Raw genomic sequence first — 17,546 nt, 5'->3', positions numbered from 1 at the left:
CATGATAGCGGCCCACGAGATAGAATGCAAGGTGTGACGTGAACGCTGTTTACATTTTATTTTTCCAGCCTTAGAACAAACGAGTCACTCCACTCTCAATGGTCTGGGAACTGTTCACTCGCCCTTGAAATCCCTCCATTCTTCAATCACGCGGCTCATCCTGCTTAACCCCTTGCGCTGGAGTGACGAGACTAACTCGTCATGAAATTCCGATGCCAAATCACGCAAAGAAGAATGTAGCTCGTCATCATATTTTTATGATTTTAGCACAATTTAGGGGAACAATATGAATATGTTGAAAGTTAAAACATCCATAATGTACACAAATAACTCGTAGTTCATGGAATGTGTTGCATTGGAAGAAATAAATTATTTTATACGAGTAGCGATATCTGTGATAGCAGTTCTTCCGGGAAGAGAGTTCGTTCGTGAGGAGTTGGAAGTAATAATCAATTTTAATTTCACTGTTATAAGTTAATTACAAACTAAAAATATCACTTTATTACCTACCATTCCATCTGAAAAGAATCACAGGAAAAATAAGTCGAGCATAGGAACATGATATTCAGAAAATAAATTAAAGTGAATCCTAACCTCTCTGGCGAGCCGGTCTTTCGGAAGGAGGACCCACTTACTCGGGCATACGAGAGGGAAAGGGGGAAAGTATCGTTTGAAATCGAGAATCACTCAAGATTTTTTTGTGAAAAACTTAACTTTTTTTACGGACTGTTTTTTTATCCCGTGGGCAGGAGTGCAGCTGTGCCGGTGACATCGTTTGTGTCGTGAATCGGCGGAGGGCGTATCAAACCGCCCACCGCGTCGTTGCCGCGGCTGCTACCCTTTTTCAGCCGGATCCGCTCTTATCTTTCGTTTTGGTCGCCTCGCGGTCTTCGGCTGGTGGTTCGTGTACGTGCGCCGACACCCGTATTCGACAGGCTTCGTTCGATGCTCCCCTCTTCTCTCCCTCGCATAAATTTCTTCCTCCTCTCTCATTGCACGATTCGCTCGTCGTATTTCTTATTTGTGTAATAATTGCACTTCTTTTATGCCAAAAGTTTTATTATATAATGGATGATTTTTTAAATGTCTTCTCACTCGTTAATTCTGTTGCAATGTGTGATATTAAGTTTATTTGAGCGCCCAAACTCCATCAGATCATTAACGCCTACTTCCTCACAACTTTATCCAATCAACCATACTTGATAGCTAAATATATTTTTGTGCATACTTTGGCAAAAAGAATTGCATGGAATTGTTCGTATCAGTGGTAAATTGGACCAATTCAATACCTTCAGCTACGTTTTTAAGTAAAAGATAGTTTAAAGCGTAAGTCGGTGGAAATCTTTTATAATTAACATAATGAAAAGTGCTTGACTATCTCCATAGTTATTTATTCATTCCAATAGACCCATGTGTCAGCTTATAATGCCGTTTTCATTTTTTTTCGACACATAATGCCTTGAAACTGGCATTTGTGCCTAAACCTGGGTCGGTTGGTATTAATAAAAAAATGTGGAAATAGACAAGTTTTTAAATTGTGTTTTTGAGTAAAATCTCGCCCTTCATGCAGTTTTGAAATTCATTTTTGCTGGTAGAAACTGAGGAGAGAATGGGCGCACCCTCAGGAGATCAATGTCGGTTATATGTCATTTGCGGATTTGTTTGGGTGGTAGTTAAGTCATCTTCTTTACGCCGAGTTTTAGTCGCTTAGCCTGTCATTTACTCACCTCCCTCGTCTATTCTTTTTGTTTTGCTATGCCTTTCTTCTCTGTCTGCCTAGCATCCTTCCGTTGGCGTTTCACTCTCTCCTAGATCCGCTCCTAACCCGTGACTCTCGCTCTAGTCGCCGTGGCCTCGTAATCTCTTCAACCTCGCACGCAAAGACACACCTAGCGCACATATTCCTCCGCCCTTCACCCTGTCACCACCCCGTCGCCCCTGCCAACCTTTCCTCCCCCGTATTTCTTTCCCCTTCGTCTTCCTCCTGTCCAAATGGATCCGGGGGCGTCTTTTCACACCTCTCTCCAACTCTCGTCGCATTCCCCAGTCGTCTCACGATTTCCTGCCCTCTTTTTTGTGCTCGATCCCTTGTCTATCCCTCCTGTCCATTCCTCCTGCATTCCAGCATCTTAATATTCATCTTCTCTTCTTATCATTCCATGCCTCATTCCCTAGTCCATGCATCTAAATATACAATCCACCCATCGACCCTCCTGTAGGGTGTACGGCAGGGGGTGAGTAATTCTCTCAATTGTTCGCTCAACTACATGTGGTTCTACCACAATGAACCTTGCATCAAGTGGTAGGTGTCACCTCTCACCAAGCATGCACTATTCATTCCAATGCCTACTACAATATCTAGGTCCACATAGATTTCCCTGAAAATCTTCCATAAAAATCTGGCCTTGGAAGGAAATCTACATGCATATCGTCCACTTAGTATGACGGGGCATATCATTTTATAATGTTATTTAAAAAAATAGACTTACATTAGTGACTAAACTATCCAACGAAAGACCATTTTTCTTATCACGGTGAATTCTGTTGTTGGCCATCATTTTTTTTCGCGAAGAATGCGTTTTTGAAACTCACTGCTTGAATTTTAACAATTAGATTTAAAGTATAAAATGGTTTTAAAATATTTTTTTGCCCTGTGAAATTAATTTTTTATACTTGATCACTTTTGTATTTATTATTCTTTTCATATAATAAGTATTGAAAATGGAAAATAAATTTCCAATACGTCAGAAAATATTATTTTTTATAAATGCCCGAAACATCAAATTTTTACATTTAAATGTGAAGAGGTCAATAACAAAAGAAATAGTCTTTTTGTATTTCTTTAAAATATAGGTAATCTATCATAATTGGCGAGGCGAAAGTTCTGTGTGGATTTTGGGTGATTTATCCTCCTCATCCCCCCGTACATGTACATCTACGTAATACCCTGTGAGCCACCTCTAGGGTGTTTGGCAGGGGGTGTTCAATCACCAGCATGCAGGAGCGTTCCTACGTGCACACCGCACGGCCGTAAAATGTTACACATGCTAATAAATTATCCACATTCTCGCAAAGGCAAAACTTGTCTACTACTCATGAAGGCAACAGCCTATGAAGCTAGAACGTGCAAAACTCTCAGAAATACTAGGAGAATTTAGGAACATACATGAAAGAATACTTAAGTTATTAGGCTACTCTACTAGTCTACTAGCCCATTAGTGATTCCTAACGCTGTCATCATATCTCTTATCGATCGTGGAAAAATGACATTCTGTATGTATTTATCTATTGTTACTCCATTGATCCCTTTGGCTGCTTTAATTTAGATTGGACGAATACAAGGATCAAGAACTTTGCTATTTCCACATAATATTTTATTAGCACCGACCATGGTTTCGTTACAGAGTAACATTATCAAGGTGAAGATTTAGGTAAATTGACAGTATATATATAGCAGGAGTCGTTTTCGTTACCACTGAATATGATTTTCACTTGTTTCCTCTCAATTTCTCGTTTGGAGACAGCACTGCTTTTAAGTAGGTACGTAATGCAAATGTGTGAATACTTATAGTAGGTTGGTTATATGCGTAGCTTTTGTGGTATGAGTGGAGCTTAACTTTTGGAGTCCTTTTCACACCCTCGGCTCGTTTCTTCGCAGTTCCTTTTCCCGTACCTGGAGCTATCCCACCTCGTCCACACTCCATGTACGTTTCATCCTTCATTCCTTACCTTATTTGGCTTTTTTTATGCCATATCCCGGAGAATTTTTGCACCGCTGTCTTTTCACTGTTATGTCAGATCATATGAGGAATTTCGAGGTGCCACTTTTTCGAAGCTTAAAGTTTGCGGAGGAAACATTCTATCTTCTCTTATTCAATGAAATCGACTATGTCTCCCATAAGGGTTAATAGCATAGTCTAGGACGGTGCTACACAGTTTATAGTACACACGCGACTCATACCAAGCCGTATACATTCTTAGACAGTCTTCGCATTCGTATAAGAGGCGCTTGTCCATGTGTTCAGACTTTGCATATTTTGTCTGCTTGGGAGCTCGTCTAGGTATTTCTCGTGCCGATACAGGGGGATGAAATACAGGATAATGCATTCCATCCCTCTCGTATGATAATCCAAAGGCGGAGTGTGATGAATAGCAAGCGTTGGTGTTTGGGTATTACTAGAAGATCGGGATTTGCAACTGACGAGTTGGGAGCATTAACCGTAGGCGTAGTTACATAACCCGCTGATAGCGGTTTAATTTGTACTTTTGCATATCTCATGGCTCCGTAATTGGCTTTCGTTATTACCAAGTACGAACAGTGGAGGTTCAGTTATCTGAATCAAAATTTTAGTCACTCGTGTAATCCGATGGTCGCAGCTATAATATTTCATTTTATGAATAATCTTCGAAATATTTAAGCTGGAAGTCCATTAATTCTTCATTTTTGTGCGTTGTGGCTTTTTGATATAGCGATTAGTTTTTTCACTTTGTATTTGTGAGGGCTTCAAAATTCATGGTTTAGTAATTGCTGAATATGTTGTCAATACTTTTGTGTAAATTTTTTAAGTTTTAGATTTTATAAGTATTTTAAATTTGATTGTTGCTTCCTAAGCGTACCTACTCTGCGATGTACTCGTACAACCGAGGCGTAGGCATAAATCATGGAGGTAACGCGTCAATTTCGCTGAATTGTTTCCATTTTGTTGTGGAATCCTGACATATTACTTGTTAAACTTACGCTTTTATCTTAAAATTGTTCAAAGTTCACAGAGCAAGCGTGAGGCATTTGTCTCACCACAGTGTAAGGTGTTGATGAAAAAACAGAATGGCGAGCACCATGAATGGCTGGGAAGGTCGCTGACCCTAAAGAGTAGAGCCGGACTATTCGTTGGGTCTCAGCAGAGAGCCTTGCAAGCCAGTAGCTCTCTCGAAATGTGCAGCAGTGGGCGTCTCCTGCGGTGCCCACACATGGCCTATGCGGGCGCGATTGCTCCTTCGCCTGCCCTTACGCGAAGTTCACGATCCTGCTCCGTCCCCTATTCACTCCTCCCAGCCCGTTGTTACAACGCCACCTCCTCCTCATTACCCATTGTTGCCTCACCTCCCCTTCTCCCTTCGCAACACTGCCTCTCCCGATGATACTCTACACGGTCTTTCCCACGGACGGGTCAAAATCCTTTCATTGTTCCTTCCACATGAGGCTGCCATAAATTCCAAGTGAAACCGATTGGTTAGCCGCGCGACTTAATGCATGAGCAATTGGTGATGAATACGGATCTCAGCGGAGTAAGTTCGTCGTTGAAAGTCGTGTGACACGGTAATCATATCGCTTAATTAAAGGGGCGGGATGAAAGTTTACAAATGACATGCGACCGCGTATATACTTTTCTGTGACAGAGGTCGATGCTACATGTTTGCTTCAGCACCATTAATGTAAGCCGGAGAATATTTACACACGCATGTTGATATAGAACAAAATCTCGACGTTTCGGCTGTTTTGTTTACTGAGAAGAGGTCGTTTGTGAAGTCCAGCTCCTATTTCCGTTTATGACACTGTGTCTCACGCTCACGCCAAACGACCCGCATTACCACAAAATGGTAACGACCTTACAATTAACAGTCGTTGTGAGGTCGTTAGTGTTATGAGGTAGTGTGGGTTGTTTGGCGGGGGCATGCGACACGATATCAAGACCGGTGGGTGTTAGAACTCTTTCAGAGACACTGACCTCGCTAGGATACTTTTTTGCTGGACTGTTCTTGGATTATATGTTTTCGTGGTGGATGCTGAGCGAAAGTTTTCTAGCTATGCCAGCCATACAATGATATATGGAGCAGTTATTTCTATCGCTTACTCATTGTCAGGCATCATTATCCGGGAACTAATCTTTCTCATCCTTTCACTTTTCAATATAGCGATTGAAGTTGGTCATCATCTCGAAGTCCAGAAATCCTCACCCTGTCGTCTTCCGAGAGAACTCTGTGATTGAATTTTGTATCAAAGTTTAAATCGAGAATCTGTAAAAGCATTCTCGCCTTTGAATGGATTCGAACGTTAGCTCTCGGATTGGAAAGCTGTTACGCAAACTATCCCACCTTTCTGATCAAATCCTATGCTCATCTCTGACTTGAGTAACGGCGCATACCATTTTCATTTTAGGGAATATTAGTGAATTAAAATAGATAGGAGAAGGAAAATAGTAATTCGCAATTAAATTAATTTAAAGTACCCATTAACTCTGTCGTAAATTCTTAATAAATACTTTTTGGTATGGAATTTTGAGTATTATATCGATATATTAGCCAAGTTACCGAATTCAGCTAGGAGAATATATTCCTTTCAAGAAATTCAGTTGATATGAAAAAAAAACATTGTTGTTCGTCGTGTTCCATGTCTACTCGCTAGGTTGTACTTATGTTTTCATTGTTTTAGGAATGTGTACACGAAATATGTGATATTTTAGTGCTATCTTAGTGATCTCGAATAGTTTAAACGTAATATATTTTTTGTAGGATACTGATTTGTCCTATCTGTAGGTTTATCAAAATCTGGGCGATTCCCAGAATAAATAGGTTAGCCAATTAAAGTCAATTTCCTACTATCGTTATCATAATGGATCTTGAGTGAAGGATATGGCCTTTTCTTCCACGTACCGATGGCGAACTAGATAGGTGGAGCGAATATTGCTCCTCCCCGCGTGTGCGGAGTTGTTCGATTTCGAAGATTGCTCGGGTGTTTGGAATTCTCCCTCTCCGTTTCTCAGCACGAGAAAGAACGGAACCCTTATTGGGATTCATTGCCGTCTTTGCGAATGGAATTGGGATTTCCTACGTGCAAGACGGTGGCGAATTGCGTGTAACAGTTCATACGCGTGCGTGCCGGGACGCCGGGAGATTGACTGAGGGGAGTTTAACGATCGGATAGGCAGATTACGCCCGACCGTTTTTCCGCTCTTACGCTTTGTTCAAGTGCTTCGTCCCGATTCCCGCGGATTGACTCGCCGAGGGTGGAGTAACACGCTGCCCAGGTGTTCCCGCGAGCCGTTTGCACTCTACAGCGTCCCATATTTCTCTCGAATGTTGTTCACCGTATTCTGCCCTGGTGTAGTGAATTTTGCGACTATTTTCCCCGGCATACCAACCCCGCCTTATGATACTCGGATGTGATAAATCGTTGGTGTTGGGATGTGATATTCACGGATAGTTTTTAGCTGATGATTTTTTCATGAATTATTTTTGTGCCTAGGCAAGTGCGATTTTTAAAATGATTATTGGACCATTACCTGAATCACTGAGTAAGAGTGAATTATTCTATTACCATGATCGATTATGTTCCACATTTTTTTTGCAATTCCACCGTAATAGCCGTATGAAACCCAATTTGATCCAGCCACAAGAATACGAACAAGCATTCGAGGGTATACCTCTTGTACAAGTCTTGTAAAGGTCAGGAGAGTGCCATCATGAGTTGTTATCAAGTTTTGCCTTTGCATGAAGTGTAAATTTGTAAGTATGCATAACAATTTTATGACCGCGTGGTGTGCATGTGTGAATCCTCTTCCATGCTGATGATTGTTCACCCCTGCCAAACATCCTAGAGGTGGCTCGCAGGGTATTGCGTGGACGTAGATGTGAAAAAAGACCGTTCGTGAGGGAGGTCTGCGCCCTCTTAAGACGGAAGATTTGTCCACTCGCTCAATCCTGGAGCAAATCCGGGTGATCGGCGAAGAGGGCCGTGCAATCCGCGTGCGCGCGGGAGGGGTTGTTGCTTCGGCGTGAACACTCTTCGTCGTTCACTCGCAACCGGATAGGGGCCAGCGCGGCGAGATTGATGGGACACGATGGACCTCAGTCAAGAAGGTGGGGTTCCAGCGGATTGCAGACGCTATCTATCCCCTCCCCCCCCTCTCTCTCTCTCACTCACTCACGGCCACCTTCTTTGTCCAATTTCGCGACGGAAAAATAGCTCGCTATCCGTCGCCCACACTTCCGCGACGCATCCACACCCTCCTCCCTCTCTCCCGACACTAATCTATCGCCACCGTCCTGCCACTCGCCCACGCCTGCCTACCAACTGGCCGGGTTCGGCAGCGTCATTCGTCAGTAGGTACAACGATGGTATGGTATGGTATTCGGAGGAGGCTGAGACCATAGCTGAGGTCATTTGTACCATGAGGGAAGGGAACGTGGAGAGAAACCCGGCGTCGGCTTTAGCCTGCTCTTAACGAAAAGCGCCAAGGCGACCGCGGCTTAACGTCCCATGCGACGGGTGGAGCGTTGCCCTTTAAATATCTTCTACAAAACAATTAAGTTGGGATCGGGCAGTCTCTAACAATTCTGTGCCACCGCCGGGATTTGAACCTAGCCCACGGGTTGGTAGACAACACTCTAGCCACCACACCTATCTGATCCCTTTAGGTACAACGATTTCTTTGTGTGCCACTAAAATGCTAATATCCGTCGATAATTATCGCTGTATGTAATTACAACTGTTTTTATCTTTTAATACGTGAAAATACCTTTAAAAATTGGATGATCGCTTCATCGCTTCCAATCAAATATATAAATAATTTCATTTTTTATCTTTTAGTACATTGGTGAGGTGAATGTATTTGACTCTACAAGAGGAACATTCTCCAATGCTTCGTTATATTGCTTACGATAAATTTAATTAGGTTGCATTGGAAATAATAACGGTCATAATTTTCAACAGTGTTGATTAAATTTGATGGGCTCATCGTGTTACAATCTTTTATTCTAAATGTTATTATCTTTTCTACCTTTTCATGATTAATGTCAATGAACTTCAAAAAGTTTTGGAACGCAAGGATGCTACAGCTAAAAAGTTAATTGGCTCCATGCTTAAGTTGGATGCATACTTATCGGATGAATTTGATCGTTAATTTTTAACATACCATTATCAGAATTATGTATTAACCGGTCATGACTAACTACAGCTATTTTTCGTTAATTATTTGGGGAATATTGACCTGACCGAATTTGGACGCAGAGCTTGTCCAGAAGACCAAGGAGTAATCAAAATGGTTTTTTTGTTCCAATATTACTCATCCGTTTTCTAAATATTCCCTGGAAAATATGTTTATAAAATCATTAAGATGAAGTAAGCCCTTTACAATAAGCCCGTGACAATAGAATATCCTACCTATATATGGTTGAAAAGTAACTTTAAACGAAAGAATAACCGTCCTAGTCTTTCACTTCATTTATTTCCTTTTAGGGAAAAAACCTTATATTTACATATTTAGTCTGATTTTTTTTCTCTACGTTGATAAAAATTTATCTTTTTGCTACTATACCTTAATTTTGGTGTTATGAACACTTCGACAAAAATATTGGCTATTTTTTTCGAAGTAAATTTTATGGTCCATGTCCATAATTATAAGGAAGTACGCAATATTGGGAGGTTAAATACCCTAAAAATCACGTCCATTTTAATGGTCACTTTGGCTGAAAGGGTTAAACCAGTTTTTCCGAAAATAACGATGCACTGATCTTCAATCAGTGATAATTATTTGAAAAATTTAGCAACTATTTTTGGCTCATGCGATGCATTAAATAAATGAAGAGGCCAAGCAGAGGGAAGACGGCCTCAGTCCCTATCACCCACGCCCTCCCGTCGCCGTACCGTATGTGGGTCTTTGTCCCTGCTCCGTCCGCGGCCGCCACCGTGGGAAAGGTGCGATCTGATGCTCTTGCTCGCGCGCCCCCTCTGGGTTGGGGGTTGTCGGGTGCCGTGGGGCGGAGGAGGGTCCATCGCCCGCTGGCCGCTGGCCACGCGCCCTCCACACACCCAACTCACCACCCACTCCCTCCGCGACGAACAAGTCCACGGCCAATCCGTTACCACAGCCACCACCTTCACTCACCGTTTTCTCCACATTTTTTGCGCACCTTCGTGCAACCGATGGGAGTTCTATTTCTGCAGCCATGCAACCTTTTTCATGATTAAGCGAACATGAAGCAGGTTTGGATAGGTGATGGTAGAGCTCACCCCAGATGAAGGTGTTTGCACACGATTAACGCAAATCAAGGTAAATGGGGAACAGTTTATCCCCCTGGTCTTCCTTGTATAATAGGTCACAAATTTTGTATAATGCTCTTCGTAGGTAATAGTTGTGGGCGTGACTTCGTGAAAATCCTTTAGTGTAGTAGTTGAAGGAATAAAAACTTTACTTTTTCCACGTGGTGATTTATATTGTCCGGCCAGCGAAAATTGTTGTTTCGATACCGTGTTACATTTTCAACTTGAAAATCTTACGAAATTTTTATTCCTTCAACTCCTAAGATAATGCTCTTTGGCCAGGAGATAGCTATTCGGTTCTCAAAGACCAATCATCATTAAATAATTTACTTTTCATAAATGTATGCATGGTCATAAATCCTCGAGATGAAAGGAGCTTATTGAACTGGTTGTGTTCGAATCAGGTCTGTGTGGTATAAAAACTATCCTAACCGTAATGATAAGAAAGACATAACATTCATTAATATGTGCAGGGATCTCCAAGTTCATGGATTTTGGATCATGATTTGCATTGCAGTTAGCATCAGTTAAATTTGATAGCGTACTTATTTCACTCAAGATTGAAGGAATGTCTAGATCGACGTAATATCCCGCACATTTGCCTTGGCATAAAACACCTTGTAGGTTTCTCGGAGAATTACATCCCGAAAAGCCATTGTGCATTAAAAACCTCGCTAACTTAATCGCTATCCATCCGAAACGGATACATTTACTCCTATAAATCTAAGCACTCCTTTTTTCCTTTCCTGTTTCCCCTTCTGTTATGTTTAAAGGACTTACAATTAGTTTAAATAATAATAATAAGTTGAAGAAGTAGATAATAAGTTTTATTTCTTCGAAAAACATAAAAAACTATCGTAACAAGTTATTTACAACCAATTTTTGATAAAAAAGTAGTTTTCTGTAAAAAAAGTTGTTTATTTCGTGCCATACATTATTTTCTTAAATTTTACTATAAAAATTTTCGTATACTCTATCGTCATTTTCTTGCGATTTGTATATCAATAAATTTTGAAAATGAATGAATAATTTTATTCCTGTTGCTTTTGGAGGCGAAGACATGCAGGCCTCTCCTACCTTCCTTCCCTCCTCCTATCTCTGGAAGTCTTTCTCGTATTGATACGCTCCGCGGGATCCGCTGACCATTGTTGCGACAGGTTGCCAAGGGTTAAAAGTCTGCGAGCCCCTCTCTCCCAGCTCCGCCCCCTCGCCGCGTCTATTTGCGGCGGCCCGTGGACTCGCACCGAGGGGTGGACGTCCGCTTCGTGGGGAGAAGAAGGTTCCTTCCCCCAGCTCTCGTATTTCTCCCTCTCTCCGATGTGTTCTCGCAAATGTCCGGCCGACGGGTGATTTCGCGTGGGGAATAAGCGATGGGACGCCGGGAACACTCTCGTGCATTCCCGTGCGGAGGAAAGATGATCCCTCGGCGGAAATGAAGAAAATTAAATTTTCCTCCCAGACAGAGGTCCCCGGCATGCGGCCCTTGAAGCTGGCTCCGTTGGTCCTTCCTTTGAATCTCATACCCACAGTTATTGAGGGTTAGATGCAATGTGGACTTTCTAGTCCCAATCTCGCCCAATAAAGTGGAATTATTATTAATATTTATCGCAGCGTGTGAGTCGTGAGCCACGCGATATACATGCATGTGAAGTGTTGGCTTCATACCGTGCGAGTCCGGGTTTAGATCTTGGCGGTGGCGGAGATTTTTCAGACGTTGTTCGATCTATGTTTGTGTGCAATTTGGAGGTTAGTTGCACAGTGCGCTGTAGGTCGGATGGGAAGCTGAACCGTGTTCCCCCTAGTACATTTTGTTTAGAGCAGGCTAACGCTGACGCCGGGTTTCTCTCCACCCTTCATTCCTAATCCATCTCTCAGATTGTAAATGGCCTTGGGTTCCAGAGGGTACCCTCGCAGGATCGAAAAACTTGATATTTCTCCCGTTTATATTGGAAAGTACCCCTATGAAAAAATTGTATAAATCTGTTTCAAATTTTTATACATTCTTATACATTGCCATGGCAATTAATGAATAATAAAAAATTTGAAACAGGTTTATACAATTTTTTCATACGGGTAGCCACTCTTCTTGAATACCTAAGTCGAGAATTTTTGGAAAGTAATGAAATGTTCGGGAAAATGAGGAAACACTGAAACAATTATTTTTAGAGTCAAATGCTAATGTTTCGTCATCCTATTACACTCGAGTATATCTTCGATAGGTGATAATCTCATTCACAACGTGTTTTTCGGGTGTTGCTCAATATCGGTTATCATCCTTTTTTACGTTGTTATTTTGCTTAATTTTTTTAATGTGAATGTTTAATTTGCACTTGATCACCTTTTCTTCCTCTGTATTAATGTTTTGTACAAATACATATTGGGGAACGAGAAATTGCAAAAATAGTGTGGGATAGTCTATCCATTTCATCCGATATTTTTCAGTGGCCTATCTATTTCATTCTTGGTAGCGGTCATCTGCAGACGGTGCCGAGCCGTGATCGACTGCATGCTTCCCGGCTGTCGATCGTACGCTCATCCGCGGGCAATGGGAGGAGTTCTGGTATCGGCGGAGTCGAGAGGGGGGAGGAAGGGCTGGCTGCCAGGTCGATACCGTTTTCCAAGAGGGAGACGTGCCAGCGTCCGAGAGACGCCAGTCTCCCTCTCTCTCTCTCTCTCTCTCGCTGAATATTTTTATGGCAGGCCCCGAGGGGTGAAAGTTTTTGAAGCGGAAGGGGGTAGCGGCTGAAGAAGAGTCGAATGCAGGCTCTCGGGTTCTTAGTAATTGCGGAGCAAATGCGATATGTTAATGGGGTGGAGAAAATTATGGCTGGTGTTCATGTTATAATTTTTTATCTTCAAACACCACATCGCATTATTCAACCTATTAACTCAGGAGATGCACTTTTATATTGGCTCACCTCAAGGAATGTTGTAATGTCACCGTAAGGTGAGATTCATTGCTTGATTGCGATTCATTTTCCACGAAGTGAGTGGGGTTCTGGTAATCGAAACGATTCGACGGTGACGGGTGATGGTCGAGAGGTATTTTTATACTTCCGGTACCCATTCACAGGTTTGATCCATTGAGAAAATACAATTAACTTAATTGGAGTTGAAGACTGTGATTTTTTGATGTTGCCATTCCACGGTTGAGTGTTATTAAACTACCCTATATTATAGCAGTAAGTATTATTACGATGGCAGCGTTTTTCTGTTCCGTTTAACACCGAGGCAGCGTCGATAAATAGATTCTAAAGACAATATCCGCAACATATAACTTTGGATTTATCGGCGCCTAATGCCTAATTGATGTGGTACTCTCTCGTGTGTTAGCGATAGTAAAAAATCCTAGGTAAAATTTCTTTGTATATTAAATTTTTTAAGTAAGGAGATTTTCAAGACGTCTTAATATAGCTGTAAATATCACAGTTGAAAGCTCGAGAGAAGGCTTTAGTAAAATTATTATTGAGATGTGTGACGTTGGATTATGGAATTATTTTATTTTCCGTTTGCTACGCAAGTCATGATCGCCCATTGATGTCGAGACATGAAGTGTAGAGCCGGTGTTACATTAAAGTTCTTCCGAATTAAGAAACAACCCGTTCTCAAGACGAGACTCGCTTCCCAGCAGTTGGCTCGTTGTAACCCAGTAGCCGGGCTGGCTGGCAGGCCTTGCACAAACAGTGGAAAATCTGTTGCAGAACGCCATCATGAATTCAGAGCGCTAACAAGGTTAATACCTTGTGACAATCATTCAGAGCTATGACGTCTTTTAGTCAAACTTTTAGGGCCTAATTTTATCAAGCTTCGTGAAATATTTCACATTTCGTATTTCAGATTATCCCTTTTTCATTCGAAATTATAGTTCACCACCCTCTTGTCTAATTTATTATTTTTGGATTCCAAAACTTATGGTTTTTAATAAAACTGCATAATTAAACAAGTATCTGATTTTCACATTCACTTTCATCGCATCTGAGCCTTTCGAACGTCTATTTTTTATTTACTAGTTCCTCTGTAGGAGGAAATTTAAAAGGGCTTTTAAATATTAAATGTAGTGCCTAATGTTCTCAGAAGTAGAATTTTTTATTATTGACCTTCTTGATACAAAGTCATTGTGCTTTATTCTACGCCACTTTTCAAGCCTTCTAATCTCATGCACATCGTATCTAATTTGCTCAGAATGATCCAATTTTTTCAGTTATACTGCCTTATTCTTAATTTGAGCTTGCGTAAAAAAATTATATTCGATGCCAGTTTACTTGGTATTCTGTGTATATTTGATATTAGACGTGCTAATATTTTTTGACTCAATAATTTTTGCGCTATTAATTGAATGCTTACTTAATTTAATTTGCTACACCTGTAGCAGGGTAACAAGGTTATTTATCCTAGCAATTATCATATTCAGAGACTTAGGCCTGTTTGTCGGGCGTGCTCTGTCGTGAGGCAACGAAGAGCCACTTCTGAGGAGATTAAACCACTGCAAGTCGTACTCCTCCTTTTAAGTGCATATTTTATGGTATGGTCTTGGGACAGTTATAACCTTCACACCACCTCACTTACTGCCACTATCTGTTATTACTATTCCCTTCTGTAATGGCCCGGTGTAGCATATTTTTACTCTCATGGAGGTGAAATTCCAGTGCGTAGTATGTTTCAATGCTCCTCTTTTTCTTCTTTTTGCAGGCAATTCTGGCGGAGCAGCGTTGGGCCGTCAGCGGTGTTGAGGTCGAAGTTCGGCCTCGCTTTTTAGTTCCTGATACCAATTGCTTTATTGATCACCTTCCAGCTCTCCGGCGCCTCATCTCATTACCCTCTCCAACGTCGAGGGCGCCTCTCTACAGCTTAATGGTCCCGCTCATCGGTAAGTTGTCACTCTGCAATAATAATAGCATTAATGATTTGTTGCCGGAAATAGGTTCTCGGCCCTCCATTAGCTTTAAGATTTCCTCCATAAATTGACTGCCTGGAGTAGTCTAAAGGGTTTCGAGGCGATGTCCTGATTGGTTCCATGAACCTATTCACAATGCCTGTAATTCTAGTATTCAATATGCAATCATGGACTTAAATTATTTATGTCGTACACCTTAGTCCTTATCGGCAATGTTTTCTGCTAGTCCTACACGTTATCTGTAAAAATGAAGTATTTGTATCGGAAACCACCACCATTCATGATTTTTGTACTTCATCTAAATAATGAGCTACTGTGATGGGAGGTTAATTCTTCGTTCGTAAAGATTTCGCGGTTCATGATATGAATAATATTTCTTTCTGGAATTACGGAGCAGTGGCCAGGAACAGGTGAAGGTTCTTAATATCCATGATAAAAATAAGAACACAATGGTAAATTCCACACTTTTAATGTCACAACTCAGCAACCGACCATGGTTTCAACACGTGTCATTTTCAAGGTCAACTTTCATCATGGATATAAAGAACTTCCACAAAGTCGAGCCGGATACGATTTCATACGAAGGTTCTTAACTCATCCTGATTACTTCATCTCAGAAAGGAATGTTATTTTTTAATTTTTCTAAAGATAGTTGGCCATGCGAATCACAAACGCTTTGAATAGTCGTGCCTTGCAGAGCGGCGAGTAAAGCTTGTGGAGTACTTTATTTTTACCCATACAAGTAGTATGAAGTATTTGTGCAATATTTAAGAATTATTTCAGTAATTTATTATTGACCGAGGTTAAAAATCACTATTTTCCAATTAGTAATTGATTTCTTTTCCTCAATGGATATGGCTTTCATATTGAATCCATAATCGTCCTTTTTGGAAATACCTGTTGAATATATTTTATTGGCGTATCAGCGATGAATTATTGGTTATATGCTTCCTCGAATGTCATATTTGAACTGAAGTTGAAAAGTTTTTCTTTGGCTGGAAGAGGTTTGGAAATGCTTTGCTTGAAAATTTACTTTTCGGTTTGTTGTCTAAATATTTTAAGACTGGCGTAGCTGCTTGATCCACTCATCACTATACTTTATCTTCTGGTCAAAAAGCGATATGTTGCTGTTAAAAGTCAATAGTTCATAATGGTCTTTGGCGACAATGTCATGATGGAAGATCAACCTCTTCGGAACCTGTCCTCCTGCAGTGAGCTAAGAGCATCCCGCTTTCATGACCCTTAGCAAAGCATTCATTTTGGCCTTGACCTTGGTGCAGGTGTTTTTTTTGCGAGTACCGGCTATTTTTGAGGGATGCTGTCTCGCTTGTTGCAGCACCAGGGAAGTACTTTTCCCCACCCTCTCTTCCTTCCTCGTTGAACTGAGTGGGGGCGGGGAGAATACAAGAGAAGAAGAAAGAAGGCTAACTTTGGCCGTTACGAATAAATACGTTCCATTTATTATGCTTCGTTATAATCGCCGTGGTAATTTGAGGCCTTCATAAAGTAGGTGTCAAAGCGCTGGCAGGCGAAGAAATGGGATGAAGCAATAACAACTACAATAATCATAATAATGGCACAACCCTTTTGGCTATGAGAAGTTTCAGGCAACGCAGCGCTTTCGACTGCCAGTGGATAGGAAGAGTGATAGACGTGACTGGCGTTAGACTCTCGGATCCCCGGAAGAATCTTTTTTCTGGCCACTCCCGGCCAAAATTCTGTTCCCTTGTTACCTTATAATCTGGAATACACAAATTCCTAAGCCATTGACATATTTCTTAATATGCCAAGTAGCCAATGGATAACTTCACGAATAAAAATGGAAAAGAAGTTTTTGTTACAAATGTCTGTAAAATGGAGTTTGTTTCTGTATCTTTGGGGCTAACTTGGTCGTTACTTCGATTTTTTTCTTGCAATGGATATTGAATATGGTAACACATCTATTCATGAAGAAATGTTAAGCGATGACTTGAGTAGTTTGGAATATGTACCGGAAAGATAATGTCTCTTAAGTTTGTTAATTCGACATTTCATTTTCGGGAGCCGCTGAGTACGATGATTTTGGTATTCTCAGCTTTCGCGTCCGTTGCATCACCAGGGATGTGGCCTGCGAAACGTTGTCTTTGATGATACGGCGTAGGAACACGTATTTATAATCAAAGGATACGGAAGCTCGGAAGACAAATCACCATTCGCAGCGGCATACCGAAAATGAAGAGGGAAAGTAGCTCACGCCGCGGAAACCTTTAATTACTCTGTTTTCTGAAAGGACTTATGCTATTTTGACATCAATTCATTCACTCAAGTCCACCTAGTTGCTATTTTTTAAGCGCGCCTTGGACATCTATAACGCCGATACTGGGATTATTGTGATGGATCAGACTCGATAGAAAACACGAGATGAATCAATTCTTGTTGTTCGCCCGGAAAACATAATATCTTATTTCACTTGCTTATTGTGTGACGCCTTCGGGTACTACGGACACATACAGTGAACACGCCAAAGGAGCGATATGTTGCTGTACTTCTGAGTTCCAAACTTACCCCAACCAGCCACTGGACCAGTAATTGATAATAATAAATATTTTGCGCATACATTTGGGCTGTCTTTGT

At 41.2% G+C, this 17,546-nt stretch overlaps 1 protein-coding gene across 3 annotated transcripts in view; it reads left to right on the top strand.

The window, feature by feature from the left end:
- Positions 1 to 17,546, top strand: part of LOC124159369 (telomerase-binding protein EST1A) — a 162,864-nt gene that overhangs the window by 113,453 nt on the left and 31,865 nt on the right. For all 3 annotated transcript variants that reach the window (XM_046535138.1, XM_046535139.1, XM_046535137.1), the window contains exon 19: positions 14,729 to 14,906. In XM_046535138.1, the coding sequence (XP_046391094.1) occupies positions 14,729 to 14,906 (178 nt within the window). The remainder of the gene's footprint in view (positions 1 to 14,728; positions 14,907 to 17,546) is intronic.

This window comes from Ischnura elegans, chromosome 5 (assembly GCF_921293095.1).
Source record: "Ischnura elegans chromosome 5, ioIscEleg1.1, whole genome shotgun sequence".
Taxonomy (NCBI): Eukaryota; Metazoa; Arthropoda; class Insecta; order Odonata; family Coenagrionidae; genus Ischnura; species Ischnura elegans.
Note: the sequence above shows the minus strand (reverse complement) of the source record. Positions and strands in the feature narration are given on the sequence as shown.